General features: G+C 27.3%; 1 protein-coding gene across 3 annotated transcripts in view; it reads left to right on the top strand.

Moving 5' to 3' along the window:
• gpp (DOT1 like histone lysine methyltransferase grappa) overlaps positions 1-27,357 on the top strand; it is a 50,108-nt gene that overhangs the window by 6,775 nt on the left and 15,976 nt on the right. Inside the window, exons 1-9 of one of the 3 annotated variants that reach the window (XM_087155950.1) lie at positions 550-693; positions 2,263-2,337; positions 8,429-8,492; positions 10,250-10,387; positions 12,291-12,381; positions 15,793-15,887; positions 16,369-16,487; positions 23,537-23,585; positions 26,478-26,577. In XM_087155950.1, coding sequence (XP_087012076.1) covers positions 2,300-2,337; positions 8,429-8,492; positions 10,250-10,387; positions 12,291-12,381; positions 15,793-15,887; positions 16,369-16,487; positions 23,537-23,585; positions 26,478-26,577 — 694 coding nt within the window. In that variant the 5' untranslated portion in view covers positions 550-693; positions 2,263-2,299. Of the gene's footprint in view, positions 1-549; positions 694-2,262; positions 2,338-8,428; positions 8,493-10,249; positions 10,388-12,290; positions 12,382-15,792; positions 15,888-16,368; positions 16,488-23,536; positions 23,586-26,477; positions 26,578-27,357 lie in introns of those variants that run through there. The other 2 variants (XM_016049388.3, XM_071188167.1) reach the window with 2 other exon arrangements.

The raw sequence follows: 27,357 nt of genomic DNA on the forward strand, positions 1-27,357 counted from the left end.
TGGAATTTATAATCTGTAAGTAATTATTCTGTTTTTTTTTTTTTTTTTCTCACAGAATTATTTGAAATATTGGTAAAAGAGTTAATATTAAATAACGAAGTGTTATCACATAGAAATGTTATGAATTGGATTGTTTGAAAAGTCAGCTGTTACATAATAATTTACATTTTATAAGTTGAAGCAAATCATGTCATGTAATTCCTTTAATGATGAGTCTTTTTTTCAAAGTTTTTTTGTTATTTCATTTTTAGTTCAATTTCAACACCAAATCTAATCAATAATTAAAAGAAAACAGTATTCCAAAATAATTATATATATATATAAAAAAAAAGCTGTTCATAATTACAAACTAAGTTTTGCAAATATTTGACTATTTTTGTTTGCTTTTTAAAAGGTATAGCATGACTTAGAAATAGTGGTGGAAAAAAATCTACTAAATTGAATTTATTAAACCAAGAATCACAATTGATAAACTACCACTTAATATATTAAAAGGTATAGCATGACATAACTACTATAAAGTGGTGAATTAACTTACGAATTATTTAGAAATGGTGGATAAACATCTACTAAATTGAGTTTATTAAACCAAGAATCACAATTAGCAAGTTGGCATCTCTGTGTTGAAGACATCTGAGACACTTCAATTATTGTTTTGAAATAAGAAGCAAATGATGTCTTCGTATATCAAAGGTTAAGTAACTTTTATATTTTTTAGTAACTGCATTTCTACGTAAAAGTTTGTTTATAAAATATGTTATCTTTTGGAGAGGATAATTTTGTTCTTTTCTCTAAATTATGTATTTAAATTTCATATTTATTGAATATTAGACATGTGCTATATTTTTATTTATATTTTAATGAAATGTAATGTTATTTTTCTACCGAATATCATTATAAACTGATGTTCATAATGAATCAATGCTAAATGTTACTCTGTTCATTTCATAAATTAATCATTCCTCTAAGCCAGCTTTTTTTAAACAAAAATTACATTAAAAAATATTAGAATTGATGTTTTTTTTCCCTTTTGAAACTTTCAATAAGAATAACTTAAATGGGGAGAGATGAGTATTTATTTTTTAAAGTTATATTTTTGGATTTTCAATATATTAAAACAATTTTGTAGCATAATCAAATTTGATTAAATAATATAAGTAGTTATTTACTTTTGATGCTGTAAAATACCATTTTTGCCTTTCAACTTTAACAATTTATAGAAACTTGGTAGGAAAATGATCTACAACTTAAATTACTATAATCATATAGTTACTTCAGCTGGGGGATGATTAGGAAATTAAAAGCAGTGTTTCTTTTAGGAAGGATTTATTATCTTTATCTATTTACTCTTATAAATATAATAGTTGATCAAGTAAGGATTTGTTCCCCTTCATAAAAGAGAAAAAAGTTACCAAAATGGATTCTACTTTTTAAGGAATTTGGAGGGTAGTGTAAAACAATCCAAATGAAAATTTCTTATGAATTGAGAAAAGTTTTATGTTTGAACCCGCCTTCTAAATTTAATTTGACATGAAGCCAAATTTCACGAAGATATTAAGGATAAACTTGTAAATATATATCTATATATATATATATATTGAAAATACTCATGAATAAAATATATCTTGATTTCGTACACTTAATTGTTTTTTACATTTTTTAATACTTAATAACTGTTCCAAACACTTGTATGTGGAAAATCTCTTGTCTAATAACTATATTTCATAAAAATTTATTATTTTTATTTTAAAATAAATTATTCACTTGAAAATAGTTGATTATATTTTATTGCTGTCAGTTTCAAAAATAAAGATCATTATTAGTATTGATCTTAGTGCAATTCTGTTACAGAAGTTAATAATATTGTCTTTCCTAAAAGTATTTTTTTTTTTAAGGAAAACCAATTTTTTTCCTTTTTTTTTGTCTGTCACCTTGAAAGAAGAATTTCATTTTTGTTTATTAGTACTTTTAATGATGGAAAAGATTGTTATACAGCATATTAAAATAAGTATATTTTAAAGTAGGCATTTATTTGGCTTCTGAGTTCAAGGTATGCAGAAATTCTGTTATTTATATCATTATTTATTAATTAAAAATTAATTATTTATATCATTTTTAATATTTCCCCTTTAAATAAAGTTATCAGATTTCAAATATTTGCTATAAAATTTTTCTGTCTTATGAATTTTGTTTAAATAACTGTCGCATTTTTATTACAATTTAATTGAAGCAAAAAATAATAAAGTATTATATTTTCTGTAGATGGGTGTGTGAGGATTTTCCAGAGCTCAAGCTGGCTATGGAAAATTATGTGTTACATGATTATGATACAAAAAGGTAACTATTTTTTACACATTTATAACATAGGACATACATATATATATGCATATATATGTATAATATAATATAAATATACACATACACTTGTGTGTGTATATATATATACACATTTGTAGGGATGCACGACCTTTTTGAGTGAAGGACCACTTGCACAGCAGGTAGATTAACGAAGGGTCGGACCCATATTTAGTCTTGTTAGTAGCAAATATGATAATTTTTATTTAAACATTAGTGTTCTTAAGTTTTTTTATCAGTAAACTTAATGACATATTTTTTCAAAAAATTAAATATTTTTTATTATTTAAATTTATTTAAAAACAAAGAAACTGATACTTTAAAAAAAAACTTGTTCAATTTTTTACAATAATTAATTTATCAAATATATATATATTTTGGAGGGGGTAATTCTAAGAACAAAAAAAAAAAAAAAAAAAATTAAAGCTTACAGAATGAAAGTGCAAAAAAATCTGTGCATTTTATAGAGTAATATAAATTTGAATTAAATATTTTTATTAAAGAAAGTTTATAATGTTGAAACAAAAAGCAAATCCATTATAGTACAAAATAAAAATCAATATTTATTTAGTATTATTCCTATTTCTTGAATTATTAGAGATTTTAAGAATTTAAAATAGAAAATATTTTCTTTTTAGTTTCCCCCCCCCCAAAAAAAAAATCATTTAAACTAAAAAAAAGAATCAAAACAAAATAAATTACAAACAGTAAGCAGTTTAAAAACTCTCGTTTTCCTCAAGTTATTGAATTTTTCATGGTGCTATAATGTGTTAAAATATTGGACTTCTAAATACCACGCATAAATGCATGGTGCCAACTACCTAAACGACAAAAAAATTTTAGATTTACGATGAAATATGCACAAATAAATTATATCACATAATGATTACAATTAAAATTCTCGGGGCGTCTTAATATCATAGTTTAAATAACGGGGTAGTAAAAGTCTCGAAGAAAAGCATTGCAATAATTAAAAAAGAAATAATGATAATAAAATTTCCCACGAAATTAGCATGAGTAAAGTGTGCCAAGAAGTAATCATTGAAATGTGTGATTTAAAATTCGCATGCAATAAAAATTTGAATTTTTTGAAACTGCACAAGAATGCATTGCAGAAACTGCCGAAAAATGTATTGAAAAACAATTTGGATTTACAATGCAATCGACACAAATCTACAAGTAGATAGAATGTGATCAATTAAAGGCGCGATTTGTAACTCATGAGTTAACGTAATAAATGTATCGGAAATTTATAAACTACTTGTAAATTAGTAGTTATAAATGTGAAGAAACGATCTAAACGTCACTTGGATTTTTGATGAAATTAGAAAAAAAGAGAATGTCCAAAAAGGATTATTTAAATGGGCGATTTGAAATTTGTGTATCATAATAGTATCGTAATAAAAATATGGGATTTTCAAAATCAAGTGGGAAAATGTTCCAATGACTTCGTTTGAAAAAAATGAAATTGGCACAAATGAAGTACGTCAAAAAGTGATAAATTAGATGTGCTATTTACAACTCGCGTGTCGTAATAAATGTACCAGAAATGTATAAACCAAGGGGAAATTAGTAGTTATAAATTCCAAAATACGTTCTAAACGTTAATCGGATTGATATATGAAGAAATTGGACAAAAGAAGGTATAAAAGGATTATTTAAATGGGCGATTTGAAATTTGCGTGTCGTAATAAAAATATGGGATTTTCGAAATCACGTGAAAAAACGTTCCAATGACTTCGTTTGAAGAAAGATTAAATTGGCACAAAGTACGTCAAAAGGTGCGTATGCACCATTTATAACTCTCGTGTCGTAATACCGTAAATGTAACAGGGATTTATAAACCAAGGGGGGACAAGTGCGTATGCGTGATTTACAACTCACGTGTCGTAATATCGTAATAAATGCATCAGGAATTTATAAACCAAGGGCAGGGATGAGATTCTTCCGCGGTTTCGCGGAGTTCCGCTTTTTCTCAAATTTTTCCATTTTTCCCGCTAATTTCCGCTGAAATTTTTTTTTCGCACAAGTTAAAATATTTTATGAGGAATTTAATTTTCCGCGGAGCGAAATTATTGAAGTCCTCATTCCTCCCTCTGAAGTTTCTCTAAAAATCATTTCCTTGGGATAAAACTGGTTGACCTTTATACAGGGAAGAGATTTTTTTCGCTTTTGTCTCTCGAATTTCATCCTTTTTTTTTTTTTTTTTTTTTTTAATCAAAAACTCAGATTCTCTAAAAGTTTTTTTTTATTTATTTATTTATAAATATCCCGTTTTTTTAAAAAAAAAAAAAATTCAGTCGTTTAAGTCAAATTATTATATTTATTTACGATTTTCAAAGAAAAACAGAAAATTCAAACTACGTCCTAGCTTCTAATCCTTCCGCGTGTTTACTTATATTAGCTATTTTCTCCGATTTCACGCACAGAAAATAAGATTTTCCGTATTTTTTATCCGTCGGCGGGATAGCTCGTATTTTCGTAATTTAGACGTCGCTGCTTCTTGTATTCTGGAGAGAAAGCAAACAAAAAAAGCGAAAAAAATAGAGGTGGATTTGAGGTGAAAATATTTATTTGCTCATTCAATTAATCTTGTAAATTTTTATTTATTGTGTAAACAAAAAACAATTCAAACAAGCCTTTTAGAAATCCCAAGTCTAGACTCTGCAAATATCTCGATTTTTATTCACGCGAGTTTAATATCAATCAGCGATTTTCGTATTTACCTGATTTAAAAGTTGCGCATTGCAATTCTTATTTACGCTTTTTAAATATCGTACATTACGACTCGTAATTACGAGATTTAAAAATCTAATATCGTGTTTTGTATTTTTGCATTTTTAAAATCGCGATTTTATTATCAAACATCGATTTTCGTATTTACCTGATTTAAAAGTTGAACGTTGCGATTCTTATTCAGGCCATTTAAATATTGTACATTGCGCGATTCTTATTTACGAGATTTAAAAAACCAATATCGCTATTTGTATTTACGAGCTTTTAAAACCCTATGTAGCTACGCGAGCTTAAAATCCAATGTCGTGATTCGTTTTTGCGGTTGTAATATCGCGCGATTTTAAAATTATGCATCTTGATCTAAAAATTACGCATCATGATTTGTATTTTCGCATTTTTTAAATTCGATGTAAAGTTTCATATTCACGTGATTTAAAAGCCTCATATCGGGATTTATAATCACATGGATTACAAGTTTAAACAAAAATTTGACAAAAAAAGTGCGATTTATATATATATATATATATATTGGATTTCCTCTTTTTTACTTTCTGACTACTCTCATCCCTGCAAGGGGAAAAAAGTGCTTATGCGCGATTTACAACGCTAGTGTCATAATATCGTACTAAAAGTATCAGGACTGTATAAACCAAGGGGAAATTAGTAGTTATAAGTGCCAAAATACGATCTAAACATTAATCGGATTGATATATGATCAAATTGGAAAAAATAGGGCACGTCAAAAAATGATTATTTAAATTGGCGATTGTAAATTTGTGTCGTAATATCATTGTAATAAAAATATGGGATTTTCAAAATCACGTGGGAAAACATTCGAATAACTTCGTTTGAGAAAAAAAATTGGCACAAAGTACGCCAAAAAGTGATAAATTAGAGGCACTATTTCAACTCGCGTGTCGTAATATTGTAATAAATGTATCCGAAATTTAATAACCAAGGGGAAATTAGTAGTTGTAAATGCCAAAATACGATCTAAACGTCAATCGGATTTGATATATGAAGAAATTGGGGAAAAAGTAGGGTATAAAAGGATTAGTTAATTAGGCGATTTGAAATTTGCGTGTCATAATATTATCGTAATAAAAGTATAGAATTTTCAAAAAGGTGTGGAATATTTCATCCTTCGAAAAAATATTAAATTGGCGCAAATAAAGCATGTCATAAAGTGATCAGTTAGATGTACGATTTATAACTCCGGCAATTTATAAACCACTTGAATATTAGTAGTTATAAATGTCAAAAAATGATCTAAACATCACTTGGATTTATGATGAAATGGGCGAATGCGAAACCTGTCAAAAAGTGATTATTTAAATGTGTGATTTGAACCTCGCGTGCTGTAATATCGTAATAAAATTCTGGATTTTCAAAATTATGTGGTAAAGTGTAACAATAACTGCCTCTGAAAAATAATTTATATTTATGAAGAAATTGGTACAAATAAAGAACGTCAAAAAGTGATAAGTTAGATGCGTGATTTATAACTCGCAAATTGTAGTAAATTTATCGGAATCCTGAAAACAACATGGAAATTGGTATATATAAATGCCAAAAAAAGTCAAAACGTCACTTGGATTTATAATGAAATTTGCTAAAATTATTCGAGTTCAAAATTCTCGTATTGCAATATCGTATTTAAAATATTGGGTCTTTTAAAACCATGTGGAATTTCGTAGCAATAAAAATGAAAGTGATATCTAGAAACAACATAGTTTCACAATAGAATCAGTGCAAATTGAGCGCACTAAGAATACTTAAATGTGTAATTCAAAATTATCCAAATTTTTCGTAAAAAAAAATAATTCATTGGATTCAAAAGCTCGAGCTGGCCCCACATAGACAGTCAGTGGGCTACAGGTTTAGCACCCCTACACATGTGTGTGCTATATTTAAGTAATATACTGACTGCGTGAATGTATGCTTTATGTCACCCTAAGTTCCACAAATCACTAATTTTTATTTTGACAAAATTTTCTCGGGAGTTCCTCTAATTTAAAATTTAAATTTTGTTTCGTAAACAAAATCTTGTTGACAAGACATTTATTCCGCTATTTCTAGCACCCTCTTTTTTCTTCCTAAGTTCTCATTCACATGCAATAACTTTTTTTTTTTTTAAGATTTGTTTGAGAGAAATGCAACTGGATAAATTTCAAGAGCACAAAACTGAACCAAAAAAAAAATAAAATTAAATAATAATAATTCCATAATAAATTCAGCTGGAATTAATGAACCACACCAAAGTATAAAATTGCACCCGTAGATTCCAATGTTATTTTTTGTATTAAAAGTGCGCGTTATACGCCGGAATATACGGTATGTGCGATACGATTGTAAATCCATGTGATGTTTTGATTGTTTTATCTGTTAGTGTTGCTATGAATTCTTTCAATGCTTTTAAAAAATTTATTTTTTTTGCATTATTTATACGACATACAAAATTCAATTACAGGGCATCTAATAGTCACTTTTTCAATCGTTTAGATCGACTTTTCGCAGTTATCGCTCCTGATATCTACTTAGTATTTTCAATCCCAATATTATTAAGATGTGAGAAATTTGAATTGCATACTTGAGTAATACTTATTTGAGTATGATACATGCAGCATTTTGGTCATTTTTTTTTTTTTTTTGAGCAGTTATTGCTGTTGATGTTCACATGATTTTTTAAAATCTAGATATCATACTTGAAATTAAAATGGTGCATCTGAGTATTCACTATTTGACAAATCTGTCTTAAATATTCATTAAGATATGAACAGTTTTATAAAAAAACTAATATTTTTGATTTATGTTTTCTTACTATAACTGCAGAAATATTCAATAAAATTAAACAAAATTTTTAGGGTAATTTTTAATCAATAATAAAAATATAATTTTAAAATTAAAAAATTCATTAAAAATTGCATGAGGTACAATATTTAAAGTAATCCTTTCATACTGCGCATGAGCATAAAACATTACAAATTTTTTTTTTTTCATAACTTTGTTTAGAATTGTATATGGTAACTTATGAAGAAAGTCCTATCTTGAAAAAGTTTCTAGCAAATTTCTAACTAGCTTTTGTACTTTTTATTTTTTATTGAAAGCTCTGAATAATGGGTTTTCCACAAATTTTATTTTGCATCATGAAACAAAATTTCGTAGTAAATGGTAATACCCTAAAATGATGGTTCAGACAACAGAATGTGATGGTATTAGAAAAAAAAAATTTATTTCTTATTCAGAGCTGTAACAAAATATTATTTTCCCACTATAGTGAAATTTAATTATCCTGAATGCTTAGTTATATAATATTACATCTACATTATTTTTGCAGTTATGAGAGCATGAAGAAATTATGCGACAAATATAATCGAGCAATTGACAGTATTCTGCAGCTGGTATAGTATACTTTTTAATCAATCATTTTTTAAAAATATATGATATAGAGATTGTTTGATCCTAAGCAATATATACATATATAGTGCAGTGATTGTTTATTTTTAAGCCTAATTTACATAAAAACTTTGAATGCTAAATACATAAAAAATTTTATTTCCTTAGATTGGTTATTTTATTAAATATGACATAATTCTCTCCTTAAAGTTCAAATTAGCTGCATATTTTTTTCTCCTTTTGTTATGATTTAAGAAAGGTTTAAATAAATCTTGGTTTGGCAAGTTCTTAAAATAGTGTGCAAATTGGTTATATTTTATCAAAAAGTGTAATTTTTTTTTATATAAATATTTCTATAATGCTGATTATAAATTGATTTTAAAGACAATTTCAAGATCAGCTTAGTAATTTTGTTTTTCAATTTCATGAAACTGCTTAACTATTTTCTACTTTTTCTTTAGTGAATTAAAATTGTAGCACACAACAACAGTTAGATATCATAATTTATAATTGCACTCTTGAAATTATTATTGTGTCAGACCTTTTTAGAAAATACAGTTCGAAAAAAAGCCATTTTACAATGTTTTTGTATTTCTGTTAAAATAATTTTTTTTTCGATGAACTATTTTTTCCCTTCAGTTCTACAAAGATGACTAGTTATTGTATATTGGTAGTAATAGAAACTTGTAATTAAAAGTAAATTGAATAAATTGTAGTGCAATTTTTAACTTTAAATTAAATTGCCTATTCTCTTTTTTTATTTTCGTGTGTTTTAACTAGGAATTTGTTGCTATTTCTCGAATTCTAAATCTTTATTTATTTACCTTTTAACAAAAATTATTCTATTTAACATTTCAAATTCTACCATCTCAGTCTCTCCTTAAACATGGATATAAAATTTCAATTGAAAATGTGTAAATTAAATTTGAACATGGAAATAGTTGCATGGTTTCCCACAAAAATTTCTGAAATTTCAAACATTGATGAAACAAGTTGTCTATCAGACCGCTAATTTACTTATTGTTTCTTTGCAATATCATTATTTTATATCACTCATATTTTATAATTATTTAGAAGTCTTCAATAATATAATATTTATTAATTCCAGTAGTTAATGATTTGCATTCTAAAATTTTCTTCAAATATTTCAAACATTTTAATGAAGTCTTTTTAAAATTTATGATTTTTAGAAAAAATAAGAAATACATGATTTTTCTTGTGAGAACTTGAAGTTTTAAGTGTCCCCTCCTTGAATGATTGTGTGCCTTTTTAAAAAATGTATTTTCAACAATGGTGCATTTTTTGGTGCTGACATATATTGGAGCCCATAGCTATTGTATTTCAGTATAAGAAAATTTTGTTGAGTTAAAAACTAGAAGTTAAGATATTTCTCATAATTTAAAAGGTGGAGTGTTTAAACAAGTTGCATATATTTTAACATAGTTACATTTATTTTTACCTAGTTTTAAGTATTATGGAGAGCGAAAATAAGTTTTGCCCCAAAAATTTATATCAGTTACTTTCATGTTTATCAATATACATTTGTCTGATGCACGACATTCACAGGATTTAAATATGTTGACAGAATTCAGCTCTTAAAAATAACTTCTATAACTAGTGTATAACTTATTTGTCAGCAGCTTATCATGTTAATATCTTACATTATTTGAGCACTGTTATTGTTAAAACTTTATTCAATAGTTTTAGTCAAATTTTTTAATCTTGCAAATTTGAACTAAAAAAATTTCTTTTGTTATTTTAGTGGAAAGGTACATCTAGACCTGCTCAACTTCAAACAAAGCCTAGTAATGGCTTGTTGCGTCACATTCTTCAACAATCCTATAATCGTGCTGTTACCGATCCTGAAAAACTGAACCAATATGAGCCTTTTTCGCCCGAGGTAATACATTCATGTAATTTTTCTGGATATTTATTTTCGAAATTCATATAAATCCACTTGTCTTTATATGCCTCAAATATCCATTATTTGATTTATCTCATTAAAACTCCTTTCTTCCGTCCTCCGATCACCGTGAATTAGTGATCTTGAAATATAAAATAAAACGAGTTGTTTATGTCCCTCATCTTTTTCTTTCACCAAAGAGAATAGTTTCTCTTCTCATGGCCTCTTTCTTCCTTCCTTGCAAAAACATGTGTGACCGAAGCAATGACAATGCCAAAACTCATTGCTGTTAAAAAACTTGAAAGTTTAAGTTTCAGTTTGACCCGTTAAAAGAATTGTTTCTGAATCGTTTTTTCTCTACTCAAAAAAGTGTTTGTTATGAATATTTTAAGAGATAAGAAAAAAAGTCCTCATTTTTTTTTATTTTAGCATTTCTATTATAGACTGTACCTTTTGCAGGAAAATCATATCAAGATTTGAAAAAAAAGAAAGTTTTGAAATATAATTTAAAATTTTGAACCTATAATTTGACCAAAAATTACAAGTTAGAATTTCAGTTGAAAGCCAAAACATCTTTAATTATTCAATTATTCGCTACTTCTTGTATGACAGCTGGACTAGAAAAAATATTTATTATTTTTTGATTAGTTCAGTTCAAGTTGTGAAATCGCTTGGGGACTTGATAATCAAAAAAACTTAGTTATGTTTAAATATATTAATGAAGAGAAATAACCAAAAGTTTCTGAATTTTTAAAAAATTTTTAGTTTCAAGAAATAGTCGTGGCACTTGAGGTTAAGTTCATATTTTTCATTTTAACGAGTACTAAAAAAAAATTTTTAGTACTAAAAATTTGTTCATTACGAAAGAAAGATTAAGTTATATTATAAAATTATTTATTAATAAGATGTAAATGCATATGGTAGGTATTGGTTATTCATGTTATGTTTATTTGTGCATATTAAATTTAATAAGCATTTTTAGATGTTCATTAAAGCTTTAAATTATATAATAAGAATGCTTAGAAAACAAATGTTTAAATTTTATTACCTCTATTCATTCATTTCAAAAGCATAAAATATAATAAAGATGCAAGTTAATTTTTTGTACATTGTAAAACATATGAAGAATTTATACGTTGAAAAGTACAAATGAACATACATGTGCAACAAAGAGAGATGTGCATTTCATTTCATGAATGTATACAATGCTTCTGGAAGTATCATTCATTATCTTTGAAGCAAATTATGTGTTTATTTCTATTTTATAACTAATCACATAACTTACGCTACACATTTAAAAACAAGAACGAGAAAACAAAGAAAAAAGGTTGGGAGCCTCCCTTATATTTATTCCATCTACATGAACTTCCTATTTTTCATTCGTATCTTCACTCCTATCTCCTATTTTTAAAGGGCAAAATTTATCTACAGATGTTCTGATAATTTTCAGTACCGTCTGCCATGCTGGAAGGTTTCTGCTAACAGCTCATTGTTCAGTTTTTCAGTTTGAATTCTTGTAAAGTATTTAAACACTTTGTTGCCTAACCAGTAGTTTGACAGAGAAAAATTAAATGGTGAAATTACTTGTTATAACTTGGTTACAGATAATGCTGTTGAATCAAAAACTATTGTCAATATTAACTAGTAGGCTCTCTGGTTATTTTAAAGTTAATCATAGCATAAAGCAGTAAAACTGTATGAATCACTAAAGATTTGGTACCAACAGCAGTTTATCATTGCAAAAATGCACGAATGACTCGTGGCCTATTTCCATCTGGAGATATATTTATTTATATTTATTTTTAGTAATAAAATACATTTCAAAATTTTAAATTAGTACTTAAATAATTTCTTATTTAAAAATTTTCTTGTTATTTGAAACTGGCTTGAATTTTAATAGGTATATGGAGAAACATCATTCGACTTTATAATTCAGATGATAGAAGAGTTGGATATAACTGAGGATGATATATTTATTGATTTGGGTAGTGGTAAGTAAATAAAGTATTGGCTACATTTATTTAAGAATTTTTTTTCTGAAAGTTTGTTTGGGTTTTTTCTGTAAATTCATTATAGCTTGTGTTAGAATTTAGACCTTCTTTACTTGTGTATTCCATAATTCTTTTTTAATCTTTTAGCTTGTTCAGTCTTTCATCACTTAACATTCAAAGTTTGAAATGACACTACTAAGTTATTCATATTTAATAAAACCTTGATGATTATTAAAAGGAGATATATGATTGGAAGAAAGGGATCAGTAGGAGCTTATAATCGTTATTCTTGGACGTCTTGGATTTTTTCAATTGACTGTTCTAAATTGGTATATGTGTATAAGTAGCTACGGGTAGATTTCTGGCATAAACGTCTCATTCGTAAATCAAATCTTTTTGCAAAATATTAAGTGCGGTAGTTTTTAGGTCATAAAGTTTTCTATAAATTACTCTTTGGAAAATAGATTCTTATTAAAAATATTCTCCGGTATCAAATTACGATCTTAATTAAATCTGATATTTCAAATGCTATAATAAAATTTTCTATCTAAAATATAATTTCTATTTAATTTTCTCAATTTTAACTGACTAGATTCTGATATTTTTTTTCTTAATTGATGGTTGAAAGATTTTGTAAATTTTTCGTAAATCAAATCTTTTTGCATAATCAAAATCAAAATATCAAAAAAATCAAAATTCGTAAATCAAAAATTCGTAAATCAAATCTTTTTGCAAAATATTAAGTGCGTTAGTTTTTAGGTCATAAAGTTTTCTATAAACTACTCTTTGGAAAATAGATTCTTATTAAAAATATTCTCCGGTATCAAATTACGACCTTAATTAAATCTGATATTTCAAATGTTATAATAAAATTTTCTATCTAAAATATAATTTCTATTAATTTTGTCAATTTTAACTGAATAGATTCTGATATTTTTTTTCTTAATTGATGGTTAAAAGATTTTGTAAATTTTTTTTTAGCTAAAGCTCATTTTCATGAATCTAATTCAGCTAAAACTGTTGATTTTTTTAAATTATATGTTCAATAAATTGTAATTAGAATATAAAATTTTCTAATGAGGTGGGCAACAGGTGTTTCCAAATTTTTGTAGTTAATTTGAAAGTATGTCTTCACATAAGCAACATAATTCTTGTTTATATTAAGGCAAACTAGCGATTTAGGAACAAATATCAACAGATATCAAACACTTGGTTAATGATAATGTGCTTATTTTATTATATTTTCTAGCCGTGTCAGAGAGCAAAAATATCTTTTAACTATATTAATTTATTTGCAGTCTGTAATTATTAGTTAATTCTGTCAAATTTTTAAACCTTATGCTTAAACAGAAGAAAAAATTCAAAACTTAGAAAAGTTAGTTATTAAAAATCACATGCTATCAGGGGTAGAATTTGATAAAGCTTTTTTTTTTTTTTTTTTCATATTCTTTTCTTTCAGTTAATTTCATGAAATTCAATATTAATGTTCAAAATGTTATTGGAAACTTGTGACTTAGACATTAATTGGTTAATATTCATTTACAAATAATTGCATACCTGCCAAGTCTCCTGTTTTTTAATGAAGACTCATCTATTTAACAACTATTTCTTGTTTGTTCTAAAAATTCTCTGTATTTGTTGTAGAAATATGAATAAAACTTTTTTTTTGTGATAAAATATCTGCTTATGACAAAAATACTTCTCCCTCAACAGATGGTGCTATTGCCAGTACTGTATTATGTTGAGTGTTAATAGTTTAAGTAATTATAAATTATGGTTTAAAAAATGTTCTTAAGTTTAATATTTATATACATAGTTTTTACTTCACTGAATGTTAGTGCTTATATTATTTCCAATTTTGAATGTCTCTTTTTGACTTATGAAATTATGCATGATGCATCAAGACCTTACTCATTGCCCAAAAAATGTTGCTAGTAAGATCTCTGTTATTTTATTTCTCCAATGTTGGCAGGTATGTAATTGCTTAATGATGTGTAAAAAGATTTTTTTTTTCCTCCTTAGAGGTATGTAAACGTATATAGCAAACAAATATTTCATAATTTATTTTTCAAATACTTCTGCATTTTAATGCTCGGTATTTATCTGATTTAAATCTTTATTTGCTTTTATTTTTACAATTTTTTTTTAATGTTAACATGCCAGCTGACTTCTATACTACTGCACTATAAAAAATCTGTGTTGAAGTTGTTTAAATTTTTAATTGCTTACAAAAATTAAAAGTGACAAAAAATTATTTGTACAAGGAAACATAGGTATGGAAAGTTAGTTATTATCCTTCATTTTTCTGGAATTTGGGAGATTACATGGTAGTTAGGTAGTCTCTGTAAAAATAAAAGTAGGAATTAAAATTACAATTAACACAAGTAATAATTAACTTTAGAGATGTATTAAATCACATTAAATAAAGGAATATGAGATGTACTCCATTAAATTTTTGTGTATTACTTGTATTTAAAAAACTTGGTGAAATGTGTGAAGAGGGAAAGGTAGTTGATAAATCGGGGTGAGGAGATCTAAAATAGTTCCAAAAGGAATCATCTGGTATATGGTAAGCATGTTTAACACTTGAAATGCACTTCTGTGTGCATACCATTCCTTGGGGATTTACCTGTTCTATCACCTCAAAGATGTTCCTAAAACTTTCGCATTTTTTTTTGTTTTCATACCAGGCATAGATCCTTGGCTTGATTAATTTTATTGTTTTACAGCAAGCTTATAGTATTATATATATATATATGTATATATTATTATTTTTTTTCTTTCTTGAGTTTGGGTCAGCAGTTACATCTGGCTCTTGTGCCATTCAACTGTCGTTCAATTCAATTCTTTGGAAATAGCATACTTTTGCTGTTCCTTATAATTTGTAAATCTCCTCAGTGTTAAGCCATTATCTCATTTGCATGATCAAGTGTTGTGGTATAAAAACCATTTGACATTCATATCTTTTGCTAAGAAGTGCATATTATAAATAAGTTGCCTGGTTAAATTTTGAACATTGTTTGTGTAAAATCCAAATTCTAACAACAGCCATTCAAAATATTTGCTAAAAATAAAAATTTAAACTGTAGTAAATAATGAGAATTTTTTTATGTGCTTACTATATTCCATGCAACAAAGAAAAATATGAGACAAGGTTTATGAACATATTGTATTATCTGAATATTTTTTTAAACACTGCCCAAAACTTTTCATTATGAAATGTCATTAATACTTTTTTCTTATAATAACATGAGTTTAGACATTTCTAATATAAATAAAATGTTTTTTTTTCTGCGAATTTTAGTTTAACGAATTAAATAAAAACAAAAATGTAACTTTCCAGAATTAAAAGAAAAATGTTAAGATTTTTAGAATATTTATGTATTTATTAAAATATTATAACATTCTTAGGTGTGGGGCAAGTCGTTTTGCAAATGGCTGCAATTACATCCTGTAAAAAATGTATTGGAATAGAAAAAGCTGATATTCCAGCAAAATATGCAGAGGTATTTATAATTTCTTTAAGTATAATACAGTAGGGAACCTATTATCCAGAACGATCGGGACCATCGCTATTCCAGATGACTGGTTTTTCCGGTTTTCTGAATCGCTACAAAAAGCCGTTTTCTTATTGTTAAACCCAACTGAAAAAAAAATTATTTGGAAATAATCCTAAAAAGAAGAAAAAACTATGAAGTAATACACTATTCCAAAATGATGGTAAGGTATCTTTCAAAAAAGAAAGAAAAATCTTATGAGGAAAAAAAAGTTTTTTTTTTTAAAAAATGGTGGGAAAATTTATCGAATTTCGTTCCGGTTTTTTGGTTTTCTGATTTCCGGATGATGGGTTCTGTACTGTAATACAAAATTAGTATTTTGCACAAATCATGTTTTTTTACTAAGAGATTAAATGCTAGCAGTGAAATTATGTTATTTTCATCTACCAATCTTTTTATATACTATAAGCATTTGTTTCACTTTTATCAGGAAATGGATGAAACCTTCAAGTTTTGGATGCATTGGTATGGGAAGAAATATCAAGATTACACATTAATTAAAGGAGATTTTTTAGCGGAGGAACATCGAGAAACCTTATTGAACTCTACGTAAGTCTTGTTTTGTCTGTTCTGAATATCTGTTACTCTGGAATCAAAGTAATTTTTACACACTATCCAATATCATTTATTATTTTAACTAATGAAGTGTCAGACAATACTCAATCTATTAATTTCTGTCAGCCAAAGAAAAATAGACGTTACCTTAAAACATTTTAAGTGACATCATTTGTTTGATTTTATGAAAAAATCCTCTATCATTTTCTTGCTATATTTCTCTATAGTAATAAGTTAAAATGAAATTACAATCCCAGCCTTTCTAAAATTTTTAGACTGCTCTTCCGTATATTGCTGTCTTCAAAACAAAATTATAGCTTGTAACCTAGTAATATTAATGATAACTGATTACAGCTTGTAATCTACCGAGCTTGAGATCAATAATTTGTAGCTTGTAGGAAGTAAAGGTGGCAGTGTATAATTCTGACTTCATTCCTCCAACACATCATTGCTCTCAAAATTGTTGAGATAGCTTTTATACGAGGGTTGTGCATAAAATAAGGTTCCCAACGAATTTTCACAATGAAAAACATGTTTATTGGCGTTGAATAATACATGTTTGGAAAGCTTAGACTTCCCTCTTTTTTTCGGCATAATCGCCGTTTAGATCAATGCATTTTTACATGCAGTGTACCATCTTCTTTATGCCTGAGTCCTAGAACTCTGCCGTCGCTCCGCGAAGATAGCTTAAAATAGACAGAATTTGCTTAAACTTCTTCGGCTTTGGGATGCTTCCACTAATGGGATTGTTCTTTTGTTTCCGGTGTCATGTAGTGGACCCAGGTCTCGTCCCCAGTGACAACAGAGTCCAAAAATTCCTTGCCATCGGTTTCGTAAGCATGAAGAAATTCGCAGGCGGCTTCCACACGTTGCCGTTTGTTGTCATAGTCATCCGTCCTCATTTTCGGGACCCACCTTGCCCAAACCTTGGCATATCCTAAGCGGTCTCTCAGAATGTTGTGAATGCAGGACTTACTGACAACAGGGATCATCTCGCTGAGGTCCCGAACCTTCACCCTTTGATCTTTCAGCATTGGTTCTTCCACTATCGCAATCGCTTTGTCCGAAAACGATGGCCGACCAGAATGTTGTTCGTCACGGACGTCTGTAAGTTCGTCTTTGAATTCTCTGCACCATTTGCGTACAGTTTGCACACTCATACACTCTTCCCCGTACGCCTCACAGAGTTGGGAATGAATGTCCACCGGAGGAACGTTTTTTGCACTCAAAAACAAATCACAGAGCGTAATTCGCACCTGGCGTGAGAAACAAATGGAAGCTTTATCTTTCACGGCTACCAAGACAAGAATTAATGTTGTAGATACCTCGCCGGGGTGGGAACTGGGGCAAAGGGAGCTAAGTTACACGCCAGTCTCAACAAATCCCGCTTAACAGCGTTCCTAGCATCCGCAGCTCCTTGGGAACCTTATTTTATGGACAACCCTCGTATTTACCATATTGAAAACTGAAAGTGTGATACAAAAATTTCTGATTTATATGTATAATCATTAAAGTCCACTAAGCAAATTTACTAAGTAGGAGCTCTACTCCTTTATTTTTTTTATCGATTCATTGTCAAAAATAAGAAAAATTAATCTTATGCATTAATCTTGCATCTTAATTCCCTCAACAAAAAAAATTGATTATTTTTCGTCATACTAAAAAATGCTGTTGTTACTTTACGTCGCACTAGAGCTGCACAATGGGCTATTGGCAACGGTCTGGGAAACATCCCGGAGGATGATCCGAAGACATGCCATCACAAGTTTGATCCTCTGCGGAAGGGCTGGCACCCCCGCTTCGGTAGCCCGACGACCTCTAAAAAATGCATATATATTATATGTTATTATGGTGTGTCCATAAAATCTATGTCAGATATAGTTATAGCTGATAGCAGTTATATAAGAAGACTATGATTGCCTTCTAATATACTGCCTACTATTAAATTATCATTTAAGTGGTAAAAAAGGACAACTGTTCCAAGGTGTTTGCACTAGAAAGCAGGTCCATAAGAGCTGCCTTGGTTATTATCTATTCATACCTGCTCCCATGTCAAATTTACAAGAGAAGAGGAAAAGAACATTCTTGCATCCATTATAATGTCTGACTTAGATGTTTCATTCTGTTTTGCTAACATTTACTCTTAAATTTTCCTATCTTTTCTAAAATAAACAAGACAAAATTTTAAAGTTGAAAAACTACATTACTACAAATAGTTTGCTTGACAAAAGAATATCCCCCTTGTTTTATCAACAATCGTAATTCAAGTCAATTCTGCAGAAGTGGGGTTCAAGGCATGCAATACATTTTTGTAGTAATGTAGCATGGCAATTAATGATTTTGCTATTATTTATGCTAAACAGAATTCAATTTTGAAAATCAAGAAAAATTTTCTATATTCTTTCAAAGTTTTGTCTTGTTTTTATCTGCAATATGCCTTGCATTTTCACTATTTACTTTCTTCGCAGAACTTGCTAGAAGTTATCAAAAAACTGTAACAGCTTACTTTTAGCTATTTTTTGGAAGCTTGATGAGCTGAGATATTGTCTTCATGTATTTATATCCACTTTACTTGCTAATTTGTGAAGAGTGATAAGAAAGTTGACGGATTAAATGATAGAATTAAGAGCCTCTTTACAGCTTGTTCTGAAGTTTCTTTATCTTCACTTTCGGTATTTTTGCCGTTTTGGGACAGAAATAAGTAAATTTATCTGCCCGAAATTGCAAAAGGTATGCTTTGTAAAATTTTTTGAAGTTCAATTAATTTTATTACATTATTGCTAAGCAACATTTAATGTTTTAGTTTAAATTTGTTTTTTTATCCTTGTTTTGTTTCAAGTAGCTAGTTTTTTATTTATTTTTATTTTCTTTAATTTTTTTTATATTTAAAACAATGGCAGTCAACCTGGTTCCTATCACACACCAGTGCCACTATTTTCAAATATCTGTACAGGCAGAGCCGGATTATACCTTTCGTAGGCCCTAGGCATAGCCGTTTTTGGGCCCTCCCCTCCTTCCCCCACTCCTCCCCTCTTTTCGAAATATATACTAAAATTTTCTTGCATATTTTTTTAGTATTTTTATTAATATGGATTTTAATTTGCAAATTTGTTTATCGAACTTTATCTGCAATACCGACATACTGACGATATTGCAGTTGATATCGATAATACCATTATGATTAGTTCGATCGATAACTATGTAAACACTTCACGCCAACAATACAACAACAAACCAGCAAAGAAAACAGTGAAATTGATAGTGAGATTAATTACAAGAAATATTTATACTACAAATAGCTTCATAGTTCTCATGATACTACTATGATAAGTAAGTGAAGGAAATTAACATTGTCAAAAGTAAATCTTTTGAAATTATTTATAAATAAATTTGCAAGGTAGGTTAAATGTTTACTAATAGAAAAAAAATTATTTTTGTCAACAATTTTTTTCTCCCAAGTTTTTCGTAGGCCCCTGAATTTCGTAGGCCTTAGGCACGTGCCTAGTGTGCCTATAGGTTAATCCGGTTCTGTGTACAGGGTATCCGCACACCTGGAAAGTCATGAATTTCGGTATCGAACAAAATTTGTCATGAAATGTCATGAGTTTTTCTATTTTTTAAAAAAATCATGGAAAGTCATGGATTTAGGTCTCCGAAAAATCTAATTTTTAAAATGGAATCTCCCTTCCCCCAATTTCACCCTGTTCCAAATATCTGAATTTTTAACAAAAACACCACTCAGTCACATGTTCTTTAAAAATTATGGTGTTCTTTCAAAAAATGAAAGAAAAAATATTTCTAGAGCGAATTACATACCTGCCAACTTTTACGCATTTGGCGTAAAATTTTATTTTTTATATTTAAAGTGGTAGTAAATATATACTATTTTTTCTTTTATAAACTTATTTTTCAAATTATTTTGATCACCACTATTTTTAAAAAAGTTAAGTATATAGAATAATATACGTTACCAGCATTGTTGTTAGCTAAAGCTTGCTAAAATATAACGTATTATTAACGCTTACAAATGAAATTTCAATTCTATTTTACTACCACTGAGAAAAAACATAATAGAATAGATCAAAAGTTAGCAAGTATGGAATTATCCTTTAAACTCTCTTCTGTGATTTAAGAATTTTTATTATTTTTTTTAATTTTATCAATTTAAAATTCTAGTTGAAGCAAACCAGTTATTGGCGATTTTTTTTTATTCCGAAATGAACAGAAAAATCAGGAGTATTTCTTTCCTTTCTAATGAACAAGAAAAGTATCTTTAGAATATAATTCTGCAGAATTTTTTTTTTTTTTTTGCTTTTGTATTTTTTTCAGCTATTTTATTGTTTCAACTCTTTCCTTACTCTGTTTTTTAAGTTTAAAATCTATAGACATGAAGATTAAGAGTATAATAGTTTTGGTTATACCTATTTCGAATAATGTTATTATAATGCTTTTTTAAATTTATTGTTGCGTTTTTGTTGGAGAAAATAGCAACTTCGTTAAGTCATGAAAAATTCTTGGAATTAGTCATTGAAAATCATGAAAAGTCATGAATTTGAAAATTCTAAAATGTAGCAGATACCCTGTCTGTAGTAGGTGTTAAAGATTTTGCCCAGTTTTCTGTATGGAAGTGCATTAATGTTAAATCATGTATTCAATGTTTTGCATATTGTAGTGGAAAGTCGCATATGCCGGAAGTTAAAAAAATAATTTATCCATGCAATAGGTTCTTGATGACAACATATTTCAACAATCACCCACTGTAAATTTAAATAATAGTTATAGTTTTTCTACATTTAAGTAAAGAAAACCATGTCTCTACAAATCAAATTGAAAATTATTTTGCGATGATCATAAAAGAAATAGCTGATCTAACCTTATTGAAAACAAAGCACTCAAAAAATATTTTTGTTCGAAGTAGGGATACTGCACTAGCAAATCACCACATAAGTTTCAGCAATTGTGGATGAAAACGAAGCTAGAATTGAAAAGAGTGATAATTTCAATTTAGATTCTTCATCAAAAGTTGTAACCAGTTTCCAGGTCCATTCTAAAGCAAAATAATTAAAACAGATGAACTTAAAGCTGTTCTTATTTTTTTTTTAGATAATATTATGTTAAAATTATACTTGTCTTCATATAATCTCATAATAGCAAGATATAGTCTTGCCATTTTTTGTTATACTTAAATTTAATTTTTTTGGAAATTATCTTTTGCAGATCCCAGTTTTTGACCAATATCAAATTATAATTAAATTAAATTATATAAGTAGTTAAAATATAATATTTTTAGTTCAAGAAAAAATTAAACTGAGTGAAGGAAAAAATTGGTAAAAACTCATCAAATGATGTAAATTAGTTGATAAAGTATAATAAAAGTGTTTCGTGGACAAACCAAATAATCACTAAGGAAAAAGCAAAAAAAAAAAAAAAAAAAGTGAATAACTAATAACATTATTATAATTATATGCTGGAGTTGCTAGAAATTCAAAAGACTACAATTGTCCTCTAGTTGTAATTACTTTTACTTTTCATTCAAGAAGAATTTATTTTAAAGTTATAGCACATTTACTCAATTTAAGAGTAATTTTAAATCTTTAAGTAATATAAAGAAATATTTAAAATTACATTTTTGATCTTTTACTCTTAGAATAAATTTTAGTTGAGGATGACATGTGCTTTAACGTTTAAATTATATTGTTAAAAAGGACATATAAAACTGAAAGTGGAAAATAGGGAAAAAATTCACTGTATCACATTAATTGATTTAATAAAATGAAGTAAAGTCATATATAAACAATAACAAATGATTGCGATGGGAAACTAGCAAAAAATAAAACTAAATAAAAATCTAATTAAAGCTTTTTTTTTAAATTTTAGGAATAATATGCCAGCTGTAAAATGTTTAAAGTCTGTAAATTTTCTTATAATTTTATTTGCAATTCTGAAGAAATATTAAAAAACTTTAAATGCTTCTTAAAAAGAATGCACATTTTACTTGCTAGCTGATATTCTAGCTTTGATCGTAGAACAAAATTATTTTGGAAGCTTTATTGTAATTACTTGCCTATCTTTAAAGTTAAACAAAGAAAAAAAATATTACTTTTACCCTGCAAAATTTCATTATATTAGGAACCTAATTATCTTGCTAATCCGGACTAAAGTCGTAATCATGATGATCTTTCTTTTAAAATGGATAAAAGGAATTTTTAATAATACATTTTTAAAAGTACAGTGCAGAACCTCTTATCCGTAAATCAGAAAACCGGAAAACCAAATAACTGGAATGAAATTCCGAACCGGAAATTAATTTTCTTCCATTAAAAAAACATTTTTTTTCCTGCAAGATTTTGAGCCCATTTTGTTATTTAGAGCGTACGGCGTATCCAGTTGACGAAAGAACTGATTTAGAGGATGGATCAAAAGTCGTTTGTAGACGAATCTCACATAAGCACAAATAGCCTATATATGTTATTAATGTTAATAATAACATTAATAACAATTAACATAACATTATATAAGCCTGTATATAATTTTTATTTCATAATTTCTTTCCTTATTTAAACTTAAGTGTATTATTATTTATCATTTTTTATTATTTCTAAAACTATTTCAAAATAATTTTTTAGTTTCGGTTTATAAACATTAAAAAAACTACATTTTGTAGCGATTCAGAAAACCGGAAAAATCAGTTATCCGGAATCGCGATGGTCCCGATCGTTCCGGATAGTCGGTTCTCTACTGTATTTAGTTTCTTCATAAAAATGAACACCTTAATGTAAGTATTTACATACTTAACATATTCAAAAATATTTACCTACATATTTTTGTGTTATATAAACTCAAACAGTTTTATTATTTTGCTTTCGTGCTAATTTAGGTAATTACAAAACTGGTCGGGGTTAAGAAATTTTGATATAATTGGAGTTTAAGGAATGAAGGTTGACTACCTTTGATGTACAGATTTATTACTTGAAGCTAATTTTTAAACAAATTTTGTAATATATCTGATATAGAAGTTAAGTTTTTTTCTTTTATAATTTCAGCTTGCTTTTCGTGAATAACTATGCTTTTGGGCCAAAATGTGATCATATGGTAAGTATTTTATATTCTAATTTTTAGTTTTGTGCACAATATTATGCTTAATTTTTGTTATGTTCATTATGTTTTTCATTTTCCTAATTGTATATAAAATATATTGATATTTGTTTATGAATAAGCACACAATTGATTTTTCATTATGTAGAAACAATTAACAAAAATATTACAAAAGTTTATACTGTTTTAAGCAGTTCATTAGGCATCCAGGATTTGTCAGATGCAATGTTTAAAAAAATCTTCAAGATTTTCCCCCCCAAAATATTTTACGTTGCATTTCATTTACATTGTATATTAGAAGAATGATTAAGAAAAATACAATAATATTTAGTTATAAAGAAAGAAGTTTTTTAAATTGTGTAAATGCATCTGTAAATATGACTTTCAACATTAGATGAAATAAAGGAAAACTCCAAGGTGCACCAAGAAAACTATAATTCAAGAGAAAGTGCACTAACACAATTCATCAACTTGTCATCCTTATAATAGTAAATGAAACTGAATTCAGCAGAAAAAACAATGAGTTTTTTTCTGAAAATATATTTGACAAGCAAAATTCCTAAAAGAAGTAGTTTAAGTGAAGTTAGTTGTATTTTTTATTAAAGAAGTACCGTAAACCGGGGCGAGTCTACCCATTTTTTCAGTTTGTCAACTTTCAAGTGGTCAAACTTTTGTAAATATTAAAGAAAAAAGGCTTTTAATAGGTGTTTTGGAATCGCTATTTATCCCTCTTTAAAGCTGTGAAATCGATTTTAGAAAATATTGACAGTTACGCTGTTACTGTATATTTTTATAGAACTGCTGACAAATCTCTCGAATGGGGCGAGTCTACCCATTCTACTAAAATGAATGTTAACATTGTAAATAATCAAATTCTACTATTAAATTGTTATTTTAGTTACTATATAGGATATTTATGAAGTAAAATTCATAACTTTATTATATATTCCATTTTTTTATTCATAAAATAACACAAATTGAGTATTTGATCGATTATCACATTTTGATCACAGTTTTGTTTTTATAATCATTAACTTTATGAAATAACATTTTTTTCTGATTATTGTTGATAAAAATAAATTAAAATTAATATAAATTTACAATTAAATAATTAATAAATAATAATAATTAAAGATAATTAACAAAATCATGGCATTTTTTTGTAACATTTAAATCCATTTGTTTTGCGAATATAATTTCGAACCATCTGTAATAATAAATAATAATTTATTTAACTTGCATTAAATAAAAAAAGTAATTTTGTAATATAAAAATTGAAAAAATAGGTAAAATAAACATATTTTATATTGCATTTATATTTAACCTATAAATTTTCTTATTAATGATAAATTTATCAATGCAGAATTAAAATAATATACTCAAATTCATTTAAAATTACTTAATTTTAATATAAACAAAGTTCTAAATTATATTATTATGTTTTATTAAAACTAAATACGAATGGGTAGACTCGCCCCCTCGAATTCTTGCTTTTTGATTACAACAGCAAAACTTACATTCTTTTTTGTTTTTTTTTTCATATAAAATTAATGTAATCTTAGTCTTAGATGAGTTTATCACTTAACCAAAGTGAAAATAGTAATAATAATAATATACTTAGGGAGCACCAATTAAAGTTTGCTGATTTTCAATACAAATCTCTCAAAAGATTTTGAACAGGTCGGTTAAAAAGACACCAAATAAATAAAAACGGATCAAACTACTACAGCGCCATCTTCCTTGGAGTGTGAACTAAGTCCTCCGTTGGTAAAATTTTTTTTATTTGCATTTTAAAATAGTGAAAATTAAATAAAACTAAAATGGGTAGACTCGCCCCGGTTTACGGTAATCAAAACTGGATTAGTCAATATCTATCAAAGAAAAGTATTGTATAACTCCTTTTTAATCTGTAATCTTTATTTTTAAATTAAGATAATCTATCTTATTTCTGAAAGTTAGTTTCTAGTACTTACCTGTTTACTTAAAAGAAGTTATGACTTGAAACAGATTTAAAGCACATAAGATACAACACAAAATTTACTGGTCTCCATATGTTTATTTGTGGCAAGTAAATTGCAGTAAAAAAAATAATAAATTAAATAATTTTTTCAGAAATATGGGGCATACATTGCTTTTTGTTGACAGAAAGAGGAATAACGTAAAATAATTTTGAGCAAGAAGTAATCAAACAAAAAAATAAGTCAATAAATAAAAAAAATTTAAATATAAAGTTTTAATGAAAGTAATGCCACCACAATTAAGACAATTATTTAGTAATTTTTTATTTTGTAACTAAATTTTCCTAAAAAATTTGTAAAAAACAGAATTAACTATAACCTCATGATTAAAGAAGTCAAAGTAATATATTTTGCAAAAAAAAAAGTGCTTAGGGCTAAATAAAAAAGAATCCTCAGGCTATTTAAATACTGAAATATTAATAAACAGCTAAAGGAGCTTGAGAAGAACTTTTCTTGATGATATTTTTAACAAGCTGTCCAGTTGCAACATTTCTTCAACATACAAAAATCTTGCCAATATCTTGAACCCTTTGCACTCCAAGGGTTACTCTCAGCCATTTTCTCACATTTTAATTTCCTTCCACTCTAAATGTTAAATGTTTTACTTATTAATGTCTAGTGATCACTTTATTTAGTGGTTTTCAGTTATTATATGGTAAGAGTGCAAATGGTAAATTATCTCTGATCAAACTTTTAGTGGTTGTGTGCATTTTTTATATTGTTGAAAGAGTAAAGTACAAAAGGTTAATGGTTGTAACATTTTTATAATATATTGAAAATTTTTCTTTAGAAAATTTCATTTATCAGTTCTATTTAAAAGTACTTATGTTTTTACATACTTGCATAGTAATTATTGTGTTTACTTTATTAGCTTAAAATGAGATTTGCTGACATAAGGGATGAAGCAAGAATTGTGTCATCGAAAGCATTTTGCCCTTTAAACTTCCGCATAACAGATAGAAATCTTAGTGGTATGCTCTTTTATATATTTATGCTGAATAAAACTAAATGTATAGGTCATCATTCTGTCATAAGTTCAAATTAGGTGTAAAAAAAATTAGGTTTTTTACTGATTGTAGAATGATGCATGAATGTGAATGTGAATGATGAATGATGAATGTGTTATTATGATTTTCAAAATTACTGGATAATAATTTCATTTCCTATTTTTTTCTTCCACAATTTGCATATCAATCTCAATTGATCATTGGAAATAAAAGATTATCCAATGTTTTTTAAAAGTGTTCTTACTCATCTTTCATCACTATTATATCTGGTGTTACCAATCACTGTTATGATAAATCTGAAATTTGGCTGCTGGAAAATACTAAACTATATTAACGAATTATTATTGCAAAGAATTAAATAAAACAAAAATCAATCAGTCATTTTTTTCTTGATATTATATTCTTATTTAAGATTTAAAAAAATTTATAAATTTCATTTGAGACAATAATTATTTCAAGTAGTTTCACTCCTACAAAATCCAACTTATTTTAGTTGCTATTTATTTTGAGTAGTTTATATTTTTAAAAACCTGACTTATCAAATGATTTTGATTTTTCAATATACCTTTGATCCTAACTGTGACTGATAATCAAAGTTCTACTACAGTAGGGAACCGGTTATCCGGAACGATCGGGACCATCGCTATTCCGGATAACTGATTTTTCCGGTTTTCTGAATCGCTGTATTAAGCCGGGTTTTTTTATTGTTAAACCCAACTAAAAAAAACTTTTTGGAAATAATCT

Source organism: Parasteatoda tepidariorum, chromosome 12, assembly GCF_982258835.1.
Source record: "Parasteatoda tepidariorum strain Cologne lab strain chromosome 12, Ptep-v5.0, whole genome shotgun sequence".
Taxonomy (NCBI): Eukaryota; Metazoa; Arthropoda; class Arachnida; order Araneae; family Theridiidae; genus Parasteatoda; species Parasteatoda tepidariorum.